This window comes from Aethalodelphis obliquidens, unplaced genomic scaffold, assembly GCF_003676395.1.
Source record: "Aethalodelphis obliquidens isolate GAN/ISIS:26980383/991018 unplaced genomic scaffold, ASM367639v1 scaffold43, whole genome shotgun sequence".
NCBI lineage: Eukaryota > Metazoa > Chordata > Mammalia > Artiodactyla > Delphinidae > Aethalodelphis > Aethalodelphis obliquidens.
The window spans coordinates 14,038,055-14,056,154 of NW_020837987.1; the positions used below are offsets into that span (position 1 = coordinate 14,038,055).

Here is an 18,100-nt window from a genome sequence, read left to right on the forward strand (position 1 = left end):
ACACACACACACACACACACACACACACACACACACACACACACACAGAGGCGCAAGAAGGAGGCGCAGTCCCGACGCACAGCAGGGTCTTTATTAAGGTGGGGCGGACGGGACGTTCAGGGCGCGTCCAGCACCAGCAGCTTGTGCATGTAGGAGTTCAGCCAGTGGCGGCGCTCTAGGGCGGCCAGCAGCCGCGCGCGCTCCCGGAAGGCCGCATCGTCCGCCAGCGCCAGGCTCCGACGCGACTGGGGGGTGGCCGGAACCGCCCAAGCCCGGCTGGGGGTGTGGAGTCTGCCGGGAGATGGAAACAGGCGGTTTCCATGTGTCCGGGCCCGCCGCCCGCCACCTGTCCTCCCCGCGGTCTAACTCGAAGCCCTGTTACTGCACTGTCTGTGGAGTGGCTCAGTCTCTGTCCCCTGTCTCTCTGTTTCTCTGTGTGGGTCTCCGTCTCTGTGTTCACCACGTTCGGAGCCTCCTGAGTACAGAGACCGAGTCTGATGCACCTGTCCGGCCCCAGCGCCCTGCGCATGCCTGGCACACACCAAGACCCAATAAACGTTGCTCAAGGACCAAACCCGTTCCTGCTTCGGTTCCTTTCAAGTCTCTCAAAGCCTTTCTCAGAATCCTTGTGTATCTCTTTGTCTTGCTGATTCCCTGTCCACCCCCCATCTCTGTCCTCTCTCTGGGTCTCTGTTCCCCCTTTCTGAGTCTCTGTTCCCCATTCTCTTTGGGTCTCTCCCCTCCTCTCTGAGTCCGCACCCTTCCTGGGAGACCTGGATGTCCTACGTACCTGAAGACCCCCGCGGGAGGCAGGGCGGCTCCTGAGGCGGTGCGGTGGCCCCAGGACACAAGTAGCAGCAGCAGCAGCAGCCGTGCTCGGGGGCTCCTGGGTACCTGGCGGGTCTCCATCACCTGTGGAGAGACAGGAAAGAGCTCAGTGAGGCCCGCGTCCTGGCCCAGAACCCCGACCCCACCATCCATCCACCCCCTGCAGCCCGTTTGCGGGGCCCCCTACCGCGCAGTGGGTTCCGGCAGTGAGGCTGGCAGCCCCCTTATATCGCCTCCACAACCCCCGCAGCGGGCAGTGACGCAGACCAGGGGGCTGGGGGCGCCAGGTCACCCCCCCACACCGGCTCATTAGGAGCCGCCAGCGATAATGAGGAGCCGGGGGTGGGGGCCCCGCCGCTGCCTTAGCGGCCACCCACTAATTGGGACCAGGAGCTGGGACCTGAAGAGAATTGGGAGGGGGAGAGACAGACAGAGAAGTGGACACAGGGGGTGTGTCAGAGGGATAAAAATAGAGACCGGCGGAAGGACCATCAGAGCAGAAGCCAGAGACACAGAGAGAGAAAGAGAGACAGAGGGAAGCAGCAGAAGAGGGACTGATGGGGAGAAGCAGAGACACAAAGAGATGAAGTAACCATGACAGGGAAGGACAAAGACAGAATGACAGAGAAAAGGGAAGAGAGGAAGAAAGGGAGCAACAGAGGAAGAAAGAAGGGAAAAGGAAGGAAGAGAGAAAAGAGAGGGAAAGGGACCAAGAGAGCCAGCTAGAGATGGAGGAATGAGGGAAAGAGGACTCAGAACGACAGGAAATGGAAGGACAGCCAGCCTGGGCAGAGAGGTCCAGAGATGAATCCAGACAGTGAGAGAACCAGAAAGAAAGGGTGAGAAATGGGGGGAGAGGGTTGGTAGGAGAAAGCGAAGGATATGTGTGGGGGGAGGGACGGTGAAGGCAGGTATAGTGACAGGCAAAATCAGGAAAGTCTTAGAGACACTGCAAAGAGGGGAAAGAGACAGACAAGGACCCTGACTACCCTGAGGATGTGTCCAAGCCCTTCCCGGGGAGGAACTTGGGGGTGTTGTGAAGATAAGGCCCAATCCCCCTAACACTGGCTCTTAAGAGGGTGCTGTCTACACAATGGAATGGTAGGCAAAGGTTGGGAAGTCCCAAAGGGCAGTAGCAATCTGAATCTCTGATTGACAGGACATGGGAACCTAGACTCCTAGTTCCCCAGAGAGGAGGGGAACAGAGCCTGGCTCTGGGAAACTGGATTCCTGGATCTGAGGGGAGAGGTCTGAGGGTCCCGACTCCTGGCTCTTGAAGTGGGAGGCTACCCGAGACCTGGATTCTTGGGTTTGGGTGTAGGAGAGGGCAGAAGGCTGGGACTCCTGGCTTCACAGGGAGGAGAGCTTTGTTGGGCCACATCCCTCCACCAAATGATCCAGTTCCTAACTCCCTTCCCCGCTCCAGAGACAATGTCCCTTATCTCTGTCCCTTTAAAAGTTCAAACCTGTTGCTAGGATCCCAGGATCCCCAGGGTGGGGGTCAGGTGCGTCATGTGCACCCCTGGGACCCTACCTCCTGCCGCCCTGCCCAGAGCCATTCTGCAGCATTCACTGATCTCTGCATTCAGCTCTGCTCACCTGTTGTTATCTTGGACCCCACCGAGCAGGTAAGCGACACCAAACCCCAAGTGACGCTGTCTCATTTGGGTGTACGCCCACCCCACCTCCACCTGACCACAGACCTAGGCATCTCTGCCCCAGACCAGCCCCTGAGACCTTGAGATCCCAGCTCCATCCTCAATAAACAGAGACCTGAGTCCTGCCCCACAGCTCTTTCCTCCTGAAGGCTGAGGAATCCAGACCCTTATACACCTATCTCCAGAGTTCCCAATTTCCTTCTAACTCAGGACCCAAGAGTTCCAGACACACATTTCCTTCCTCCCCTGTAATCCAGCCCCCCTCCAAGCTTTGCTCCCTCAAAATTCTAGGCATCTGAACCTTCAAGCCTCTCTTTTCTAAAGAATTAGGAATTTAGACCCACATTTAGGGCCCTCCACCCTCTGGGAGCCAGGAGGCTGAACCCCCAGCAGCCTTCTTGACCAGGATCCAGGAGTCTCCCTCCTCCCCCAGTGACAGGCGTTTAGGCCCCCTCCTCCCTAAAATCCAGGCGTTCAGGCCCCCAGCCCCCAGGCCTTCCTTCTGAGCCTCCTCTAATGTAAACAACTGTTGAGTCAAGGTGTCCCCAGGGCCCTTGGAGAGGAAGAAATCCCCTGTTCCCCTCAGAGGTCTACACCCTTCGAAGCCGAAGTCAAGGAGGTCTGGGGGCTTGGAAAGGTGTGTTTCTTTCCCAATTTTCCTGGGACCCCTTAGGGAAACAGATAAGGAAATTTACTGCGACTCCCAAGAAGCCCTGCGTCTCAGTCTCCCTTAGCTACGGTGGCTACCGCCTCACAGCCTTCAGGGAGTTGCAGGTGGCTTTTTACCCGGCGCCCCGAGCTGGGCGGAGACGCGGTCTACCCGGAGACCAGTGGGCGTGGCCTCCGGCGTCGCCTCCCTGGCGACTTCTGGCTTTAACCCCTTCCTTCCCGCTCTCCCACTGCTACAGGTAAATTCCAGAGCTATGAAATCCTTCAGCCCGATCCTCTTGCTTCTCGTCTTTCTCTTCGCCTGGCTGGGTTCCAAGGCTGCCCCTTGGGCCTCACCGCCTGAGGGTTCCGACTTCTCGCGGAGAGACCATCCCTCTCAGCCCTCCCCTCCTGCATCTGAAAATTCCACTCTCAATGGGCCTAACCCAGAATCCCCCAGGATGGCTTATCCTGAGCCCTGCAAGACACCTCATGCGGTTTCCCCTGAGCCCTCCCCCCTTGAATTCACTGAGACCCCCAACACTGACCTCCGAGAAAGCCCACACCCAGAGTCTCCTGAGGCCCCCAAACCTAACTCACTCAACACCTCAGTATCAGAATCCCTGGACATCCTCCAAATTAAACCCTCCAAAATGACATATCCAGAACCTTCTGAGACCCCCAAACCTGACCCAACTGAAATTCCACACACAGAATTCCCTGAGACCCCCAAACCTAATTCCTTCAAAATTTCACACCCAACATTTCCCGAAACCCCAAACACTGGCCCTACCCATACTCCACATCAAGAATTCCCAGAGATTCCCAAATGTAACTCCACTGAAATCTCACCCACAGAATCCCATGAGACCCCCAAAACCTAATTCCTCCAAAACTTCACACCCAGAATTTCCTGAAACCCCAAACACGGCCCCTACACAAACTCCACACCAAGAATCCCCAGAGATTTCCAAACATAGCTCCACTGAAATCTCACATGCAGAAGCCCCTGAGATCCCAAATCCTGACCCCACCAAGACCTTTGACCCCAGATCTCCGGAGACCCATGACCCTGACACCACTGAGAACCCAAATTCTGAATTCCTCCAGACACTCCATCCTGACCCTACCGAAACCCCCCACCCAGCGTCTCATGTAGGCCACAATCCCAACCCCACTGAAATTCCCCAAACAGAATTCCCCACTCCCCCCTACCAAGATGCAACAGAGATTCTCCCAGCCTCTGATCCTGAGATCTCCACTAGTCTTCCCCCAGAAACACCTACACCCTTCAAGGAAGAAGTTACTGCCCTATATGAGCTGCCTCTGAATCCCAAATCAGAAACCCTTGCAGTCACCCAGCCCAACGCCCTTAAATTGCCCACCTCAGAATCTCCTGGGGCCGTTGACCTGAAAGTCCCCCAGAACTCTAGCCCTAAAGGGCCCGACGCCCTTCCTCCCTCAGCCCAGACTGTGAGGTCCCCTGCTCCTCCAGGGCCCCCCAATCAGCCGGCCCCTATCACTCCGCGGGCCCCCCAGCGGCGCAGCCGAGGTGAGAGAGTCAACACTGTCATCGTGGTGGAGCGAGTGAAGGAGACTGGTGAGGGACTAGGGCCCGGACTCCTGGGTCTGAGGGAGGAGGGCCCTGGGAGCCGGACTCCTGGGTCGAAAGGATGAGAAGGCTGTAAGCCCCTCTTCGGAGTCTGAAGTGGGGAGGAGGCTGAGGGCTGGTACTGCAGGGTCTGAGGGAGGAGAGACTGGGGCTCCCGGATCCAAGGAAGAAGGAGGGTGACATCTGGATTCCTGGGTCTGAGGGTGGAGGGGGCTAGGAGTGTAGACTGCTGTTCCTGGGCCTCCTTCCTTCAGGCGTGACCCTAGTGGGGAGTCCCCCGGGCGAGGCAGGCGGGGCCCTGTGCCTATTCCTCGCCGGGACCGGGCTGCTTATTGGCATTTTCCTGCTCCTGTGGTGTCTCTACCGCCGGGCGGCTCGACACCGGCCCTTCGCACACCACCGGCTCCCGAACGACGGAGATGAACCGGGTGAGCCACCCCTGTAGCGTCCCGCTCCTTGAATGCCTGCACGTTTCCTTAACCTGGTTTCGCCTGGCACTTCAGGGCGCCCTACCTAAAAGTACAGGTCCCCATTCCAAGGTCAGTAGAAGCCCTGAACCCTCCAGGGTCAAGTTCTGCCCCCCAATCTTCTGAAATTTCACACACACATGTCCAGTTCCGCCCCCAGCCCAGCCGGGAGTTGCCGCACGCTCGGAGCCGCAGTTCCCTACAAGCCCCGCCCCTTCCCCCTCCAGGAGCGCGGCAGGCCCCGCCCCTGCTGCGTGGACGCCACGCCCCCTCGTCTATTCAGGGGTCCTTTAATTCGAAAACCCCGCTCCAATGGAAGGTCGGAATCCTCTTCCCTGTCTCCTCATTGGCCAGCGGCTCAGGAGAGGGGACAGGCCCCCTGTCAGCCTATAGATGACCTCGTTCCTTTGTCCCCACAGTTATGCATTTGGATGCCCCGAAGGACCCCTACAACCTCTACTTTTATGCGCCGGACGCCTGGGTCCCTTCACACATCGCTACCAAGCAGCCACTGCCCACCCCCCCACTGCCACCCAAGCGGCCTCCGCCGCCCCGCGGGGGCCGCCCCCAGCGCCTGGAACCTCTCTCCCCCTCCACGCTCCCCAACAACTTCGTGTGAGCCCCTCAAGACCTGCTCCTTCCCCAGACGGAGGAAGGACCCAGAGGTCCTGTCCTCCTGGCCTGCTTTGCTACATAGGGGTCCTCTAGGATAGAGGGTCCTACACGCAGAGATAGATGCTTTAGATATCAGTGGAAAACATATTCTGAGGACGAATAAATCACGTGTTCCCACAGCTAGACAACTCCTCTGGCCTAAGTCCTGGGGGAGGAGAGTGGTTGGGGTCCTAGAATCCCGGATGTGAGGAGGGAGGAGGCTGGGGCCCTGGACTCCTGGGTGTCAGGGAGAAGCGTATTGGGGACTCCCAAGGCCAATGACGACTGGGTGTGTACACCAAAGCATTTTATTGGGAGAGGGGCAGGGCAGGATTTACAATCACAGAGACAGAGACACAAAGACACAACCCTGCCCCGGGGAAAAGCACCCCTTTTCCCCAGCCCCATTCCCTTTCCTGGGATTCTGTGACTTCTCCTATGTGTGTTCCCCAAATTCTAAGCCGAAATAGGGGAATCTGAGAGGGGAAGGATCCCAGATTTGGAGTCATTTAGCCCCTGAGGGAGGCAACAAATGGCCACTGAGAAAATGAGGGCAGTTTGAAACCACCCAGAAGAATAAAGTGCAAGGAATTGGGGGGAAGAGGAGCGTCTTGAAACCACCATGGGAAAGTTCAATGCCGGTGGCTTCAAACCATTGAGTTGATGGACTTGAGCAGCCACTATTTAGACCTGAAAACCGTGTCAGAAAAAGTGCATGGGAGTGAAGAGAGGCATATTGTTAAAACTGCCATTTTGGTTGTTTCCCTAGGTATTGTGCTAAGCTAGGGAGAAGGTCTTGGGGAATTTGGTGCTGCAGCAGAATATGCTGGTGGAGGGAGGGGTGAAGCGGGGGGGGGGGGGGTGCTTGAAACTGCCATTTCCCCTCAGAAACGCTGGTGAGAATCAATCCCTAGTATGGCAGGGATGGGTGATCAGGTAAACCAACTTGGAAAATGCAGAATAGAGTTGGGAGAGATTTGAAACTTCTAGAGGAAGACCTTGAATTTTTCTGAAAGGGGAGGGGGGGCTGAGTAATCTCAGGGCTTAGCCTGAGAGTCCCTGGGGTTCAAGGAAAGGGGGAGGTGCCCAAAACCACAAGAGAGAGTGAGAGATTGAACGGTCCATTCAAATAAAGCCCTGAAAGGAGAGATTTGAAACCACTGAGGCAGAAAAAGTGGAGAAGGGAAACTTTAGGGGAATTTGGGTATCCTTGAAACTGCCAGTCTGCAGCTTCACTACCCCTGAGAGGCAATTGGGAGGGGAAGAGGATTTGACAGCACTGGGAACAAGGGAGAGTGCTTCTTGGGCCTGAGGGAGGACAGAGAGGACTGGGGTTCCTTGACACTGTCACTCAGGCCAGAGATGTGTGGAATGGAGGTCCTGGAAACTGCCATCCAGTGGGAGGCACATGGTCAGTAGTCCCGGACAGGGGGTGGGGGTCTTGGGGGTTGAACTGTGCTGTGTGTAGCTCCGTAGGAGGGAGGGGGAGCAGGGGGTGCCCCGGGGGGCTCAGCCTCATCCTCCGTTTCGCTTTCGTCACTGCCAGCCAGCTGGTCGTGGCCGACAAAGCCACATTTCTCTTCGCTCATCTCCTCAGGCTCCGCCCACGGCTGCTTCTCTCCGGAAGCGAAGACCCCGTAGAAGATAACTCCTCCATAGTGCACCAGGGAGGCAATGAGGAACACATACTGCCACTCCTCCCGAGTCTGGGGAGGGGACAATGGTGAGGTGAAGTCAGAGGACAGAGAAACAGGAGGTGGAGAGAGAACCTGAGTGGGGCGGGGGGTGGGGGAGGGAGGCCCAGAGAAAGGGAGACCGAGATCCAGAAAGAGGCTGAAAGAGACCCAGAGAGGGCAGGGATGGAGCCCAGGGAGGGTGATGCACGTCAGGAAGGTAATATACACAAATTTGGAGGGCAAGTGGGTCAGGGCCCGTGCACGGACCTTGTGCTTAGTCATGGCACCCACGATGATGGGGCACACCATGCCGGACAACGTGCCCACGCCGTTGGAGATGCCCATGAGTATGCTGGCATAGCGCGGGGCGATGTCCAGGTGGTTCACGTTGAACCCTGGCGAGGCGAGCCAGGAGATGTCACAGCCGATTCTCGCTCGAGTGACTCCTCCCCCACCCCTACCTCCCCCCTCCCCGCCGTTTTGCTCTTTCGAGTCAACCTTTTGCGAGGCTGGGAAGTCCCCTTCCTGAGCCAGGAAGTTCCCCACAGAGGTGACCAGAGTTCCCCCGAGGGGCGGATCGGCGGTTCTCACCGGAGATGGCGAAGCCGCTGAAGCCCACTGCGAGGACCAAGAAGGAGATGGCCACGCCCTTGGAGTGCGAGTAGCCGACCACCAGCAGCAGCGTGGCTTCCATGCCAAAGCCTACAGAGAGCCGCTTATCTGAGCGCAGGCCGCCCCACGCCTCTCCAGACCCGTTCCCGCCGCAGCCGACCCCTATTCGCCCCAGTCTGGGCATTTCCACGCCTGTCCCTGGCTTTGTTCCCCATTCTGTCCGCGCCCGCCCTAACCAAGCCCTCACCTCCCCAGTGCCTGGCCCTTGACCACGCGCACAGGCTCGCCGCCCCGACCTGGCCCTCCGTGGCCCCACCCACTGACTAGGCCACGCCCTGAAGACGCAGGGTCCAGGCCCCACCCAGGCACCTTCGCACCTTCCCTCTCTGTCCCTATTCATTACACTCTGACCTTTGTCTCTCCAGGTCCCCCCTCTTCATCACCCAGTTACCATCCTACTCTGGCCAGCCTCGTATAGACCCCGTCCTTCCAGACCCAACGTGGTCTCGCCTTTGCTCCACCTGGACGGCCATACCTGCCTTGCCCTTCTACCCCTCGGCCCCTGAGGCTGCCACCTGCCATTCTGTTCCAGCCAAGTCTGGTCTCACTCTGGCTCAGCCTTTTTGGACGCGCCCCTGTGCACGCCCTCTGACCTCTGCCCCTTCCCCAGAGTCCGGCCCCCTAGATCTGCCCCACGGCGCTCTGCCCCTCCCAGGCTGTCCCAGACCAGATCCAGGCCCCGCCCCACTCACCCCCACAGTTCATCAACTTGCGCACGTTGGTGGTGGACATGATGCGGCGGCTCCTGAGGAAGTCAGCGATCTGGCCTCCAATGGGCACGATGATAGTCATGACCAGGTGAGGCAGCGCTGACACCAGGCCCACCTGCGCCAGCGGGTGTACAGGGAGGGGGCTCAGGGGCCACGGGCCCGGGGTCTCCACGGCTCAGGTACCACTGGCTCCTCCCTGTGCCCCGTTCCAACCCCTTGGGATCCAGGTCCCTCTCCTTCTCCCCTCAACCCCCGCCGCTCCCTCAGCATCCTCCTTTCTGGGCCCAACCTTGCTGATCTCAAAGCCGAACACTTCTTCGAAGTAGGCGGGCTGGGAGATAAGAAGCAAGTAGAACGTCCAACTGCGGCAGAAGTTGGCCACGATAATGGCGTAAACTGGCATGGACGTGAAGAAGCGCCGCCAGGGTGTGTTAAACTTCTGTGGTGGGCGAGAGGAGGGACGGCTAAGACAGAGAGCAGGGCTGGGCGCTCTCCGTGTCCCTATAGGGCTCCCGCTATAGTCCCGCAGAGACCCAGGTTTCCCGATCTCACTAAAACCTCCAAGGACGCAGGGTCGCCAGCCTGACCACGTCCCCATGGGAACGTTGGCGTCCTAGCCTCACAGTAACACTTCAGGGATGCAGGGGTCCCGACTCTACAGTGGCCCTCAGGTTGGCAGGTGTCCGGAGACCACGATGACCTTCAGAGACTCATAAATGTGGACCCAAGAGTCTCTTTCCATCCAATTATGCCCCCTAATTCTAGCCTCACCCACCCCAAGGTCTAAGCAAAACCTCACATTCTAATCCGCCTCTGCAGGTTTAACCACGCCCATCAGTGGTTCCGCCCACCTGGCCACCTCGCCCTGCTCTCAGCACCTGCTATTGCCGTTCTCTCCGGGCTTTAACCCCGCCTCCTAGGTTCTAGCTCCATCCACCTTGCGTTCCCATCAAGTTTCCTCTAAATGTCTATGGAAGCCCACCAAGATCTACATGCAGTGAGGGTTCAAAGCCCATTTTTTTCCTGCGTCCCCGCCTCGATATCTCTCCTCTCCCCACCACGCCCCCGCCCCGCAGGTTTGGGCCCGGACCGTGACGGGGTTCATGAGTTTGGCGCTCTCGCCGATGGCGTCCTCGATGTACTTGCGCTCCTCCTCGGAAATGCTAGGGTGCAGCGCCGGAGACTCGTAGGAGACAAGCAGCCAGAACAGGTACCAGAATATCCCGAAGCTGCCTGGGGGGGTCAGGAGGGGGATGGAAGCGAGGTGACGACCGGCCTCTCTCTGCCCCAGCGCCACCCGGACCCAGGCGTCCGGGCCCCTCACCGTAGACGTAGAACACAGAGCTCCATCCTGAGTACTGCACCAGGACCCCGGCGAGAGGCATCGCGACCACTGCCCCAGCATAGGAACCTATGGGGGATGATACAGGATGGAGAAGAGTCCCATTCTCCCTCAAATGCAATAGAGCGGATTCCCAGCCCCCACCTTTCTGGGACACAGATGCACAGGCCACAGCCCCCCCTCCCTCAGATACTTCAGTCTGGGTCACCAGCCCCCTCCTCTCTCAGACCCGGGAGTCCAAGCCCTCAATCCCCTCCTTCCTCAGACCTAAGAGTCCATACTCCAGCCCCCTACATCCCCAGACTCACAAGGCTGGATCCCAGCCCCTTCCTCTCACCGCAAAAGGCTGTTGTTGCCAGGCGACTCCGCTCTAAGGGCGGGGCCCATTTGCTCCAGATCCCGTGGCAGGCGGGGTACGTGACCCCCTAGGGAGGAGAAAGCCAAAGTCAACGAGAAGAGGCGGAGCTAGAACGGCGGCGGGGGTCATAGGGGGCGGAGCTTTACCTCTACCAACCCCTGCAGGATCCTCACGAAGATGACACAGCCATAGTGGACACGGGCAGCCGAGGGGATCAACATGTTTAGAGTGGAGGTAGCCACAATAGCAAAGCCAAAAACCCTGATAGGAAGAGTTCGTGGTCCGAGAAAAGAGTCCAGCTATCCCGCCATACCTAGGATTCTCCCCTTTCCTCCCACAGCAGGCGAGGCCCTGCGCCCCCCCGAACCCCAGGCCCCACCTTCTCTGTGACCCCCACCTTCCACAATCACAAGCCCCGCCTTTCTCTAGGACCCCGGTCCAGAACCCAGGCTCCTCCCATTTTCCCGGAGTCAGACCCCAAATGCAAGGCCAAACCCTCTAGCTCCACCCACACTCTGCCGCCCACTTTGAGACCCCACCCCATACCTGTTGGCTGCGAATTTTTGGCAAATAAATCCTCCAGGAATCTGGGTGACAATGTAGCCCCAGAAAAAGGAGCCGTGTATGAGGCCAACAGTCTCTGGATCCCAGGTGAACTGAGCTTGCTGTGGGCCAAAAGTCACATCAAACCAGCATCTCTGCCCCAGGTTCTGCTCCTCCACCAATCAGCACCCACAGACAGTCCCTCATCCAATCAGCAACAAGGATCCCCTCTCGCCTTCAAAACACCTGCCAATCAGATCTCGTGCCACCTACCCCCAACTCTGCTCCTCCATGTTGCTGGGACCGCACTACCTTAGCAGTGGGGCCTGTTGCTGCCTAGAAGCCTAGCTCTGCCTGTTTCCCTGTCTCAGGGTCCCTTCTCTGAATGTCTAGGGGCCCATATATGGAGGTGGGGATTCTTTCTCCACTTTTAACCAATGTACAAACCGTTTGCTGATTGACCAGGCTGGGGTCTAGGCAGGGACAAGAAGTAGCCAAAGGGTCGGGCCTGATTGGAAGGGAACAAGGGGTGGGTAGGCCACAGCCCAAATCAGGAATTTTTTTCTGAGGCAGGGTCATGGCCTATACCGAAATTAAAATAGGGAGAAAATCTGAAATGAGGCGGGGCTTTAGGTAACGACCAGAGCAGATAGGGGAGGGATTTAAGCAACGGCGGAACTTCAGAAAATCCAGAATCAAAATTCACGGTGGAGCCTGAGTTGCGCCTGGGATTAAGATGCAACACTGGAACAGTTGTGGGACGCAGGTGTAGTAAAGTTGCTAGGAGGCCCAAAATGGAGCAGGGGCAACACATAGGGAACCTAATGACGGACAGTCTGCATTTTGAAATCAGAGACCTGAAACAAATAGGGGCGGAAGTTCATTTCGATAGGGGCGGGGCTTAGGAAGGGAAGAGCCCCGAGATGAGATGGAGCTGAGGGGCCAGCACAAATGGGCGGGGCTACTCAGGGTGTGGTGTGGAAGGGGCGTGGTGTGGGCGGGTGTGACGTCATCAGAGGGCGTGGGCAGTGTTAGCAGCAGCCTGGGGTAGCGCCCGCCCTGAGCTACCTGCACCACCACGTGGCCCCCGCGGTGGGTCGTGCTGTTGTTGACCATGGAGACAATGGCCACGCCCAGGTTGCAGCGGATGCCGAAGCTGATGCAGAAGCCCAGGCCGCTCATGATGGCGATAATGTAGCGGCGAGGGAGACCAAAGCAGGTGCAATCCACGACCGGCGGGTCCCGGGTCTGCGTCGTCACCGGGCGCCCATCAGCACTCAGCTCCAGCGTCTCTGCACCTTCCTGCCGCTTCTCCAGAAGGCTGAGAGGCAGCAAGGGTCAGACACGGACGTCCAGTCCCCAGCCCCCTCCGTCCCCAGCCCCCTCCTCCCATGACACAACAGTCCAGGGCAAAATCTGCTTTTCAAGACCCGGGATTCTACGCCTGCACTCCCTCTTTTCCCAGAAGTCCAGCCCCTGATTCCCTTCTTGACCCTCTGGATCCAGGAATCTGGACCTCGGTCTCAATTTCCCTCAGATGAGGAATTCGCACCCTCAGGCCCTTCCTCCCTAAGACTCGAGTGGGGAACTCCTCAGTTCCTTTCTCCCCCAGCCATGTCACCTCTTGACTCAGTTGTTTTAGACCCAGGCTACCCTTTGCGATCCAAAACCCTGTGACCCCAGCCCTCCCCGCCAAGGTCCAGAGACACTCTCCAGCCCCCTCTTCCAGATATGAGCCTGTTTGAGGAAGCAAAAGGCGCTAAGGAGATGCTTCAGCAAAGGTGTCCAAAGAACAGATGCTTCTCAGCCACGTCTGCTATATATACGGTCCCCCCTCCTCCCCTGCCCCCTGTGGCACGCCCTTCCCTGCTTCCAGGCACCAGTTGTGGGCCTGACATCCAACTGACTCCATTCAGCCACTGAAAGCCCATTCCCAGGGATTGGGGGTGCAGAGAGGTCCAGGGCACTGGAATCCAGCAGCCCAGCTGGATATCCCTGGAGAGCCTTGAGTTCAGGCTGTCAGCCTAGGGGGTAGGGAGGAGGAGTGGTGGGAGGTGTCCTGGCAAGGGACAGATGGCCCTGGTAGGGGGATTGGCTCAGTCCCCAGCGAGGCTCTCGCCCCCGCCTGTTCTGGATCCAGGATTGAGTCTGTGATGACGTATAGGGTACTTGGAGGGCCACCTGAAATCCAGAGAGAGGCTGCAGGGAGAAAGAGGTGCCCTGAGACAGGTGTGGAAAGAGTCAAAGGGAGGGCTACAGAGACAGGGTGGGGAGCGCAGAGGCTGAGAGAAAGAGGGTCAGAGACACAGAGGAAGGAGAGAGACCCAGAGAGAAGGGGACAGATATCCAGACAGAGAGAGACAGACATCCAGTCAAGAAGAGAATAAGACAGGGGCAGACACCCTGAGAGAAGGTGGGGGACAGAACAAAGACCCTGAGAAGGAAAGGGACAGAAACCCAGAGAGGGACCCAAAGTCAGGTAGGGACAGAAACCCAGGAGAGAGAACATAGAGGCAGAGACCCAGAATGCTGAGAGAAAGATGGAGAGACTATAGGAGCGTGAGGAGAGACAGACTAGGGATATGACTTGTGAGGTGCGGCCCCACTCCGAGGCGGGTAGGCAGCCAGGGGATCGGGCTGGATCCCAGGAAAGGGCTAGAACAGATGGAGGCGAGGGAGACTGGGACGGGGGAGGAAAGAACAGCCAGACGGTCTGGGAGGAGGCGGGTGGAAGAGATGAGAACAGCAGCCCTCCCCATCCTAGAACTTAAGGAAGTGGAGGAGGGGGTTAAGAAACAGGGGGTGGGTGGAGAAAACGACGGGGGGGAGCTGACAGAACCTGGGGGGATGCGGAATGAGACCCTGAGCAGAGAGTTAGAGAGAGGGGAATGGAAGTCCCCAGAATGAATAGCACAGGGTGGTAGGGACTGCCCCCCCATCAGAACAGGCCAGCCAATGAGATTAGAATTGGACCCAGGTTGCTCTCACATGCTATTTGACTCTGAAACTCAAGATATGATTGCAGCCCCTGAAATGTGATATTCATTGCTAATACTAGGACATAGATCTTAGATCAAGGCTTTCTAAACCGAAGGAGGCAGTCTCAGTATTCCATACCTATAAAATGGGGGCAGGAGTAGAATGTGAGGTTACAAAGAGGGAACTTCAAGGTGATATTATCATTTCAGAAGAAGAGAACCAGGGATGTAGAGATGAAGGTGGCCCCAATGCTTCACAGAGGACAAGAACAGAGAGGGGAGACGCTGGATGGGGTCTCTTTCCCTCTCTGGAGGCCTGGAACTCAGGTCTAGGGACTTGGTGGTGAGGAAAAGCAGCACTTAGGAGGCAGGTAACCAAAATGAAAACGGTGTCTCAACCTCCCTCTCTGGGTCTCTGCCTCTGCTTCTGCAGATTCTCAGTGCACTCCCCTCTCCCCCCTCCCAGGTCTCTGTCCTCTTATATCCCTTTGGTTCTCCCTTATCTTCCTATTGTACAACTGAGGAGACTGAGGCTCAGGAAGTGGAAGTATCATGTCCAAGGTCACACACAAGAGTAGCAATGGGGCCTGATCACTTCCTGGCCCTCAGCATCACCCCTCCCAAGGCCTGGCTCTCAGAAAGGAGGTATTTTGGCTCCTGTCTCTCCTGTATTCCCCTTCCCCCCCCCCTTGTCCTTGTCCCAAGTCACCTGGGTTACCGTGTGTTTCCTGGTCTGAGGGAGTTTTCCACCCACTCCAGCATCACTCATCTCGAGGAAGTCTGCAGCCTCCATCCCAGACTTGGTAGGGAGACTGACCTGGGTTCGAATGATGCCATATTTACTCAGCCATTGTTTTCCCCCCCTTTTCCAAGTGTGCCTCAGTTTTCCCAGCTTTGTCTAGAGGATTAAAAGGAATCAGGGTGTTATGTCCAATACAGGGCATTCCCCCCCTCTCGCCAACCATCAAAGTGAACCCCAGGATTCAGATGCTCTTCTGGGCTCAAACTCCTTGGTGACTGTCCTGGTGGGAGCCCTGAACTCTGGGGTCTGTAGGGGCTCAGAAGGCAGCTCAGAGAGGTGACGGTAAGGCAGAGACAGATGGAGAAAAACCCAAACACAGAGAAGCTGAGAAACGGAGACTGAGGGAGAGCGCCTGAGAAACACATCCCTCCCGCTGCTGTCCCCCTTCCCAGCCCCTCCACCAGCACGTCTCTCTCCCTCTCCTGACTTCACACTGATGTATTTTGAGAAACTCGTGAAAGGAGGTGAGAAAAAGGGTGGGGAGGGGCTGGAAGATTAGGAAAAGAAGGGGTGAGGTTATCTCATCTCCCCACCCCTCTCCCATCACTGTCATCCTCCTGCCCCCTCCCTTCTGTCCAGCTTTTTTCCCATCTCTCATGTTACTGGAGGGTGGGGTAATTTTGGAGCTAGGAGGTGATCTGCAGCAAGCATGACTAGTGTTAGACTTAGAGAAGGACTCGCATGGTCTAGTGAGCTGGTCAATCAAGGATGGGATCAGAGCTGTGGGCCAAGGGGACCCAAGGGTCTGAGGGAATGGCGGCAGGGGCATGGTACTGATGAGGCCATCTCCTCCCCGCACTGTGGCCAGATATTTTTAGGCTTCTCCGCAGCTGAGTAATTTCTCTGACTTGGAGCCAGGGCTGGGGTTGGGGGTGAGGGACTCGGGAGAGGTGTCCAGACTGCTCTGGGGACACCCAGGTCACTGGGGTCATCTCCTTGGCTGGAAGGAGGTCTCTCTGAGCTCTAGCCTGTACCCTTTGGGAAGTCTGTCTTACCCCAGGAGCCTAATTTTTGGCCGGCAACTCCCTTCTCCACTAGAGACCCAGGATACCCTGGCTTCTTCCTCCCAGCTTAACTCTCCTCAAGGACAAGGACCAATGGGCCCCAATCCGATTTAGCTTCAGATTAAACCCTCTGAGAGATGGAAACTGACAAACACACAGAGATGGAGAGACCCGGGGTGGAGAAATAAAAACCCAGAGAGGGTCAGAGACCCAAAGGAGAGGGTCAGAGACCCTAGGGCAGGGAGTTGGGGGACAGAGATTCAGAGAGAGAGCGACAAAGACCTAGACAGAGGGGTTGTAGAGAACTAGTGAGAGCAATGGCCAGACAGCGGGACAGACTCAGAGATAAAAGGAAACAGAGACCTAGAGAGAAGGAACAGAGATCTCAAGAGAGGAGCCAGAGAGAAGATAGGTGAACGGAGACCCAGAAGCGGGGGAGGGAGTCAGAGACCCAAACGAGGGGGATATATAGTCCCAGAGAAAAGAGCAGAGCCTGGGATGGGGTGGGGCGCAGAAGAATGATGGATGAGACAAGACTAGGGAGAGCGGCGCCGTCGGAGACTGAGGGAGAAAACTGGACAGATGGGTGCCCCCCCACCCATGGGTATCGTCTGTCTAGCTGTCCGACTGCGCCCAGGTGGAAATGGGCGTCCTCCTCGGACCCTAGCGCTCTTCCCCGCCCAGGACCCCCACCGTGCTCACCGGTGCAGCCTCCCGAGGGCACGACCCGCCAGCTTCCGAAACTCCTCCTGGCGGAACTCCATGGTGGCTGCCCCTGCTGCTGGTCCCTCCCCCCCCCGCCGATCCCCCCGCCCGCGGGCCCGGGCGGCCGCGTCCGGGTACCCGGGGTCCGCCCCGGCCCGGCCGGCCCCGCAGCTCCGCTCGGGGGGAAGGAGGCTGCGAGTGCGGGCTGTCTGGGGGCTGTCACTGGACTCAGCGTCGGGGGTGGGGTGGGGCAAGGAGAGGCCCCGCCCATCCATGCTAGACCCGGCCCCTTGTATTCTAATCCCACCCACCTTTCGCAGCTCCCCATGCCGGTTCGTGCCCCGCCCTTCCACTCCAAGACCACGCCTCTGGGTTCTGAACTCACTTGTCTAGGTTGTATCGCCCCCAGTTCTGTTCCTTCCCGGAGTTACTCCCCACTCATCCATCCCCCACCAGCTCCTTCTACCCAAGATTTTCTCTCCTCCCCATCTGAGATTTGCTCCCCCCAATTCATTCCCCCTAATTTCGTCCCCGCATTTTCATCCCCTACAGTTTCATCTTCCTCTGAATTTCCTTTGCGTTTCATCCTCCCAGCCCTATCCCTCCGAATTTCTGTGCCCTTCAGTTCCACATCCTGCCCAGCGCCCTCCATCCCCAGGCCGCCATATCCTCAATTCCAACTTTCTCATTCAGAGGGTTCTTTTCTCATTCAGGGAATTCCTTCCCCCTCCCTAGATTCCAACCCCCATTTCGATACACCCATTGTCCCTTCTAGTTCTTCCCCATCCAGTTTCTTCGCCCTTGACTCCCATCCACCTGTTTCCATTTTCCCCTTTTGAATTTCATGTCCCTCCAGTTCTATTTCCCCTCTAGGCGCATCTCCCCTTCCAATTCCTTCATTTCCGATTTCCTTCCCATCTGGGTTCATCCCTTATAGTTATACTCCCCGCACCCCCAGTTGCTGGTCATTATTCCCTCCCTAGCCTCGGATCTATCTCCACCCTTTGAGTTCTCTCCCCACCCTGAGTTCTGTCCCCACCCCTTGAATTGTGTCCCCTTGATATTTCTTTACCCCTGAGTTCTGTCCCCTCCCCTGGGATCTGTCCCTGCTTTGATTTTTGCCCACACCCCCTGGAATCGGCACCAGGTATACGTCCGTGAGTTCTGTCCCCAGCTACTGAGTCCTCTCCCCGCACCTGCGTTCTGCCCCACCCTTTGGGATCTGTCCCCGCCCCACCCGGGATCTGTCCCCGCCCCCTGATTTCTTACTCCACCCCTGAATTCCAGCCCCGCCCCTCTGGGGTGGAACCTCAACCTGTCTCCAGCCCGCTGGCAGGTCCTGTCCCGCTGCTTTCGCCGCCAGCCCCTCTCTCCGACGCCAGATCCAGGCCCCAAGAGGGTGCTCCTTTCCTCACTGCCTCCCTGGGTCTGGCCAAAAATACA

General features: G+C 57.7%; 3 protein-coding genes across 3 annotated transcripts; 1 reads left to right on the plus strand and 2 right to left on the minus strand.

The window, feature by feature from the left end:
* Window positions 1–13: 13 nt before the first annotated feature.
* On the minus strand, window positions 14–909 carry PTH2 (parathyroid hormone 2). The gene is made up of 2 exons (XM_027079270.1): window positions 791–909; window positions 14–291 (listed from the first exon to the last, which is right to left on the minus strand). The coding sequence occupies exons 1-2, from the start codon at window positions 907–909 to the stop codon at window positions 117–119; spliced, it is 294 nt and encodes a 97-aa protein (XP_026935071.1). The 3' UTR covers window positions 14–116.
* A 2,500-nt stretch (window positions 910–3,409) lies between these two features.
* Window positions 3,410–5,832, plus strand: GFY (golgi associated olfactory signaling regulator). Its single transcript, XM_027079271.1, has 4 exons — window positions 3,410–3,860; window positions 4,006–4,734; window positions 5,001–5,174; window positions 5,633–5,832. The coding sequence occupies exons 1-4, from the start codon at window positions 3,410–3,412 to the stop codon at window positions 5,830–5,832; spliced, it is 1,554 nt and encodes a 517-aa protein (XP_026935072.1).
* A 325-nt stretch (window positions 5,833–6,157) lies between these two features.
* Window positions 6,158–17,613, minus strand: SLC17A7 (solute carrier family 17 member 7). Its single transcript, XM_027080196.1, has 12 exons — window positions 16,655–17,613; window positions 12,237–12,489; window positions 11,172–11,290; window positions 10,772–10,886; window positions 10,605–10,692; window positions 10,250–10,336; window positions 10,016–10,158; window positions 9,215–9,364; window positions 8,908–9,040; window positions 8,135–8,245; window positions 7,811–7,938; window positions 6,158–7,573 (listed from the first exon to the last, which is right to left on the minus strand). The coding sequence occupies exons 1-12, from the start codon at window positions 16,930–16,932 to the stop codon at window positions 7,280–7,282; spliced, it is 1,899 nt and encodes a 632-aa protein (XP_026935997.1). The 5' UTR covers window positions 16,933–17,613; the 3' UTR covers window positions 6,158–7,279.
* Window positions 17,614–18,100: the final 487 nt, after the last annotated feature.

What these genes read in the sequence shown, in the direction of transcription:
- PTH2 (XM_027079270.1), bottom strand. Translation starts at nt 909, where the DNA reads ATGGAGACCCGCCAGGTACCCAGGAGCCCCCGAGCACGGCTGCTGCTG. An exon ending in CCTCCCGCGGGGGTCTTCAG is followed by an intron (nt 292 to 790) that starts GTACGTAGGACA and finishes ATCTCCCGGCAG; the next exon opens with ACTCCACACCCCCAGCCGGG.
- GFY (XM_027079271.1), top strand. Translation starts at nt 3,410, where the DNA reads ATGAAATCCTTCAGCCCGATCCTCTTGCTTCTCGTCTTTCTCTTCGCC. An exon ending in ACACACAGAATTCCCTGAGA is followed by an intron (nt 3,861 to 4,005) that starts CCCCCAAACCTA and finishes ATCCCATGAGAC; the next exon opens with CCCCAAAACCTAATTCCTCC. An exon ending in GGAGCGAGTGAAGGAGACTG is followed by an intron (nt 4,735 to 5,000) that starts GTGAGGGACTAG and finishes TCCTTCCTTCAG; the next exon opens with GCGTGACCCTAGTGGGGAGT.
- SLC17A7 (XM_027080196.1), bottom strand. Translation starts at nt 16,932, where the DNA reads ATGGATGGGCGGGGCCTCTCCTTGCCCCACCCCACCCCCGACGCTGAG. An exon ending in GGCAACAACAGCCTTTTGCG is followed by an intron (nt 10,337 to 10,604) that starts GTGAGAGGAAGG and finishes CATCCCCCATAG; the next exon opens with GTTCCTATGCTGGGGCAGTG. An exon ending in AACTCATGAACCCCGTCACG is followed by an intron (nt 9,365 to 10,015) that starts GTCCGGGCCCAA and finishes CGCCCACCACAG; the next exon opens with AAGTTTAACACACCCTGGCG.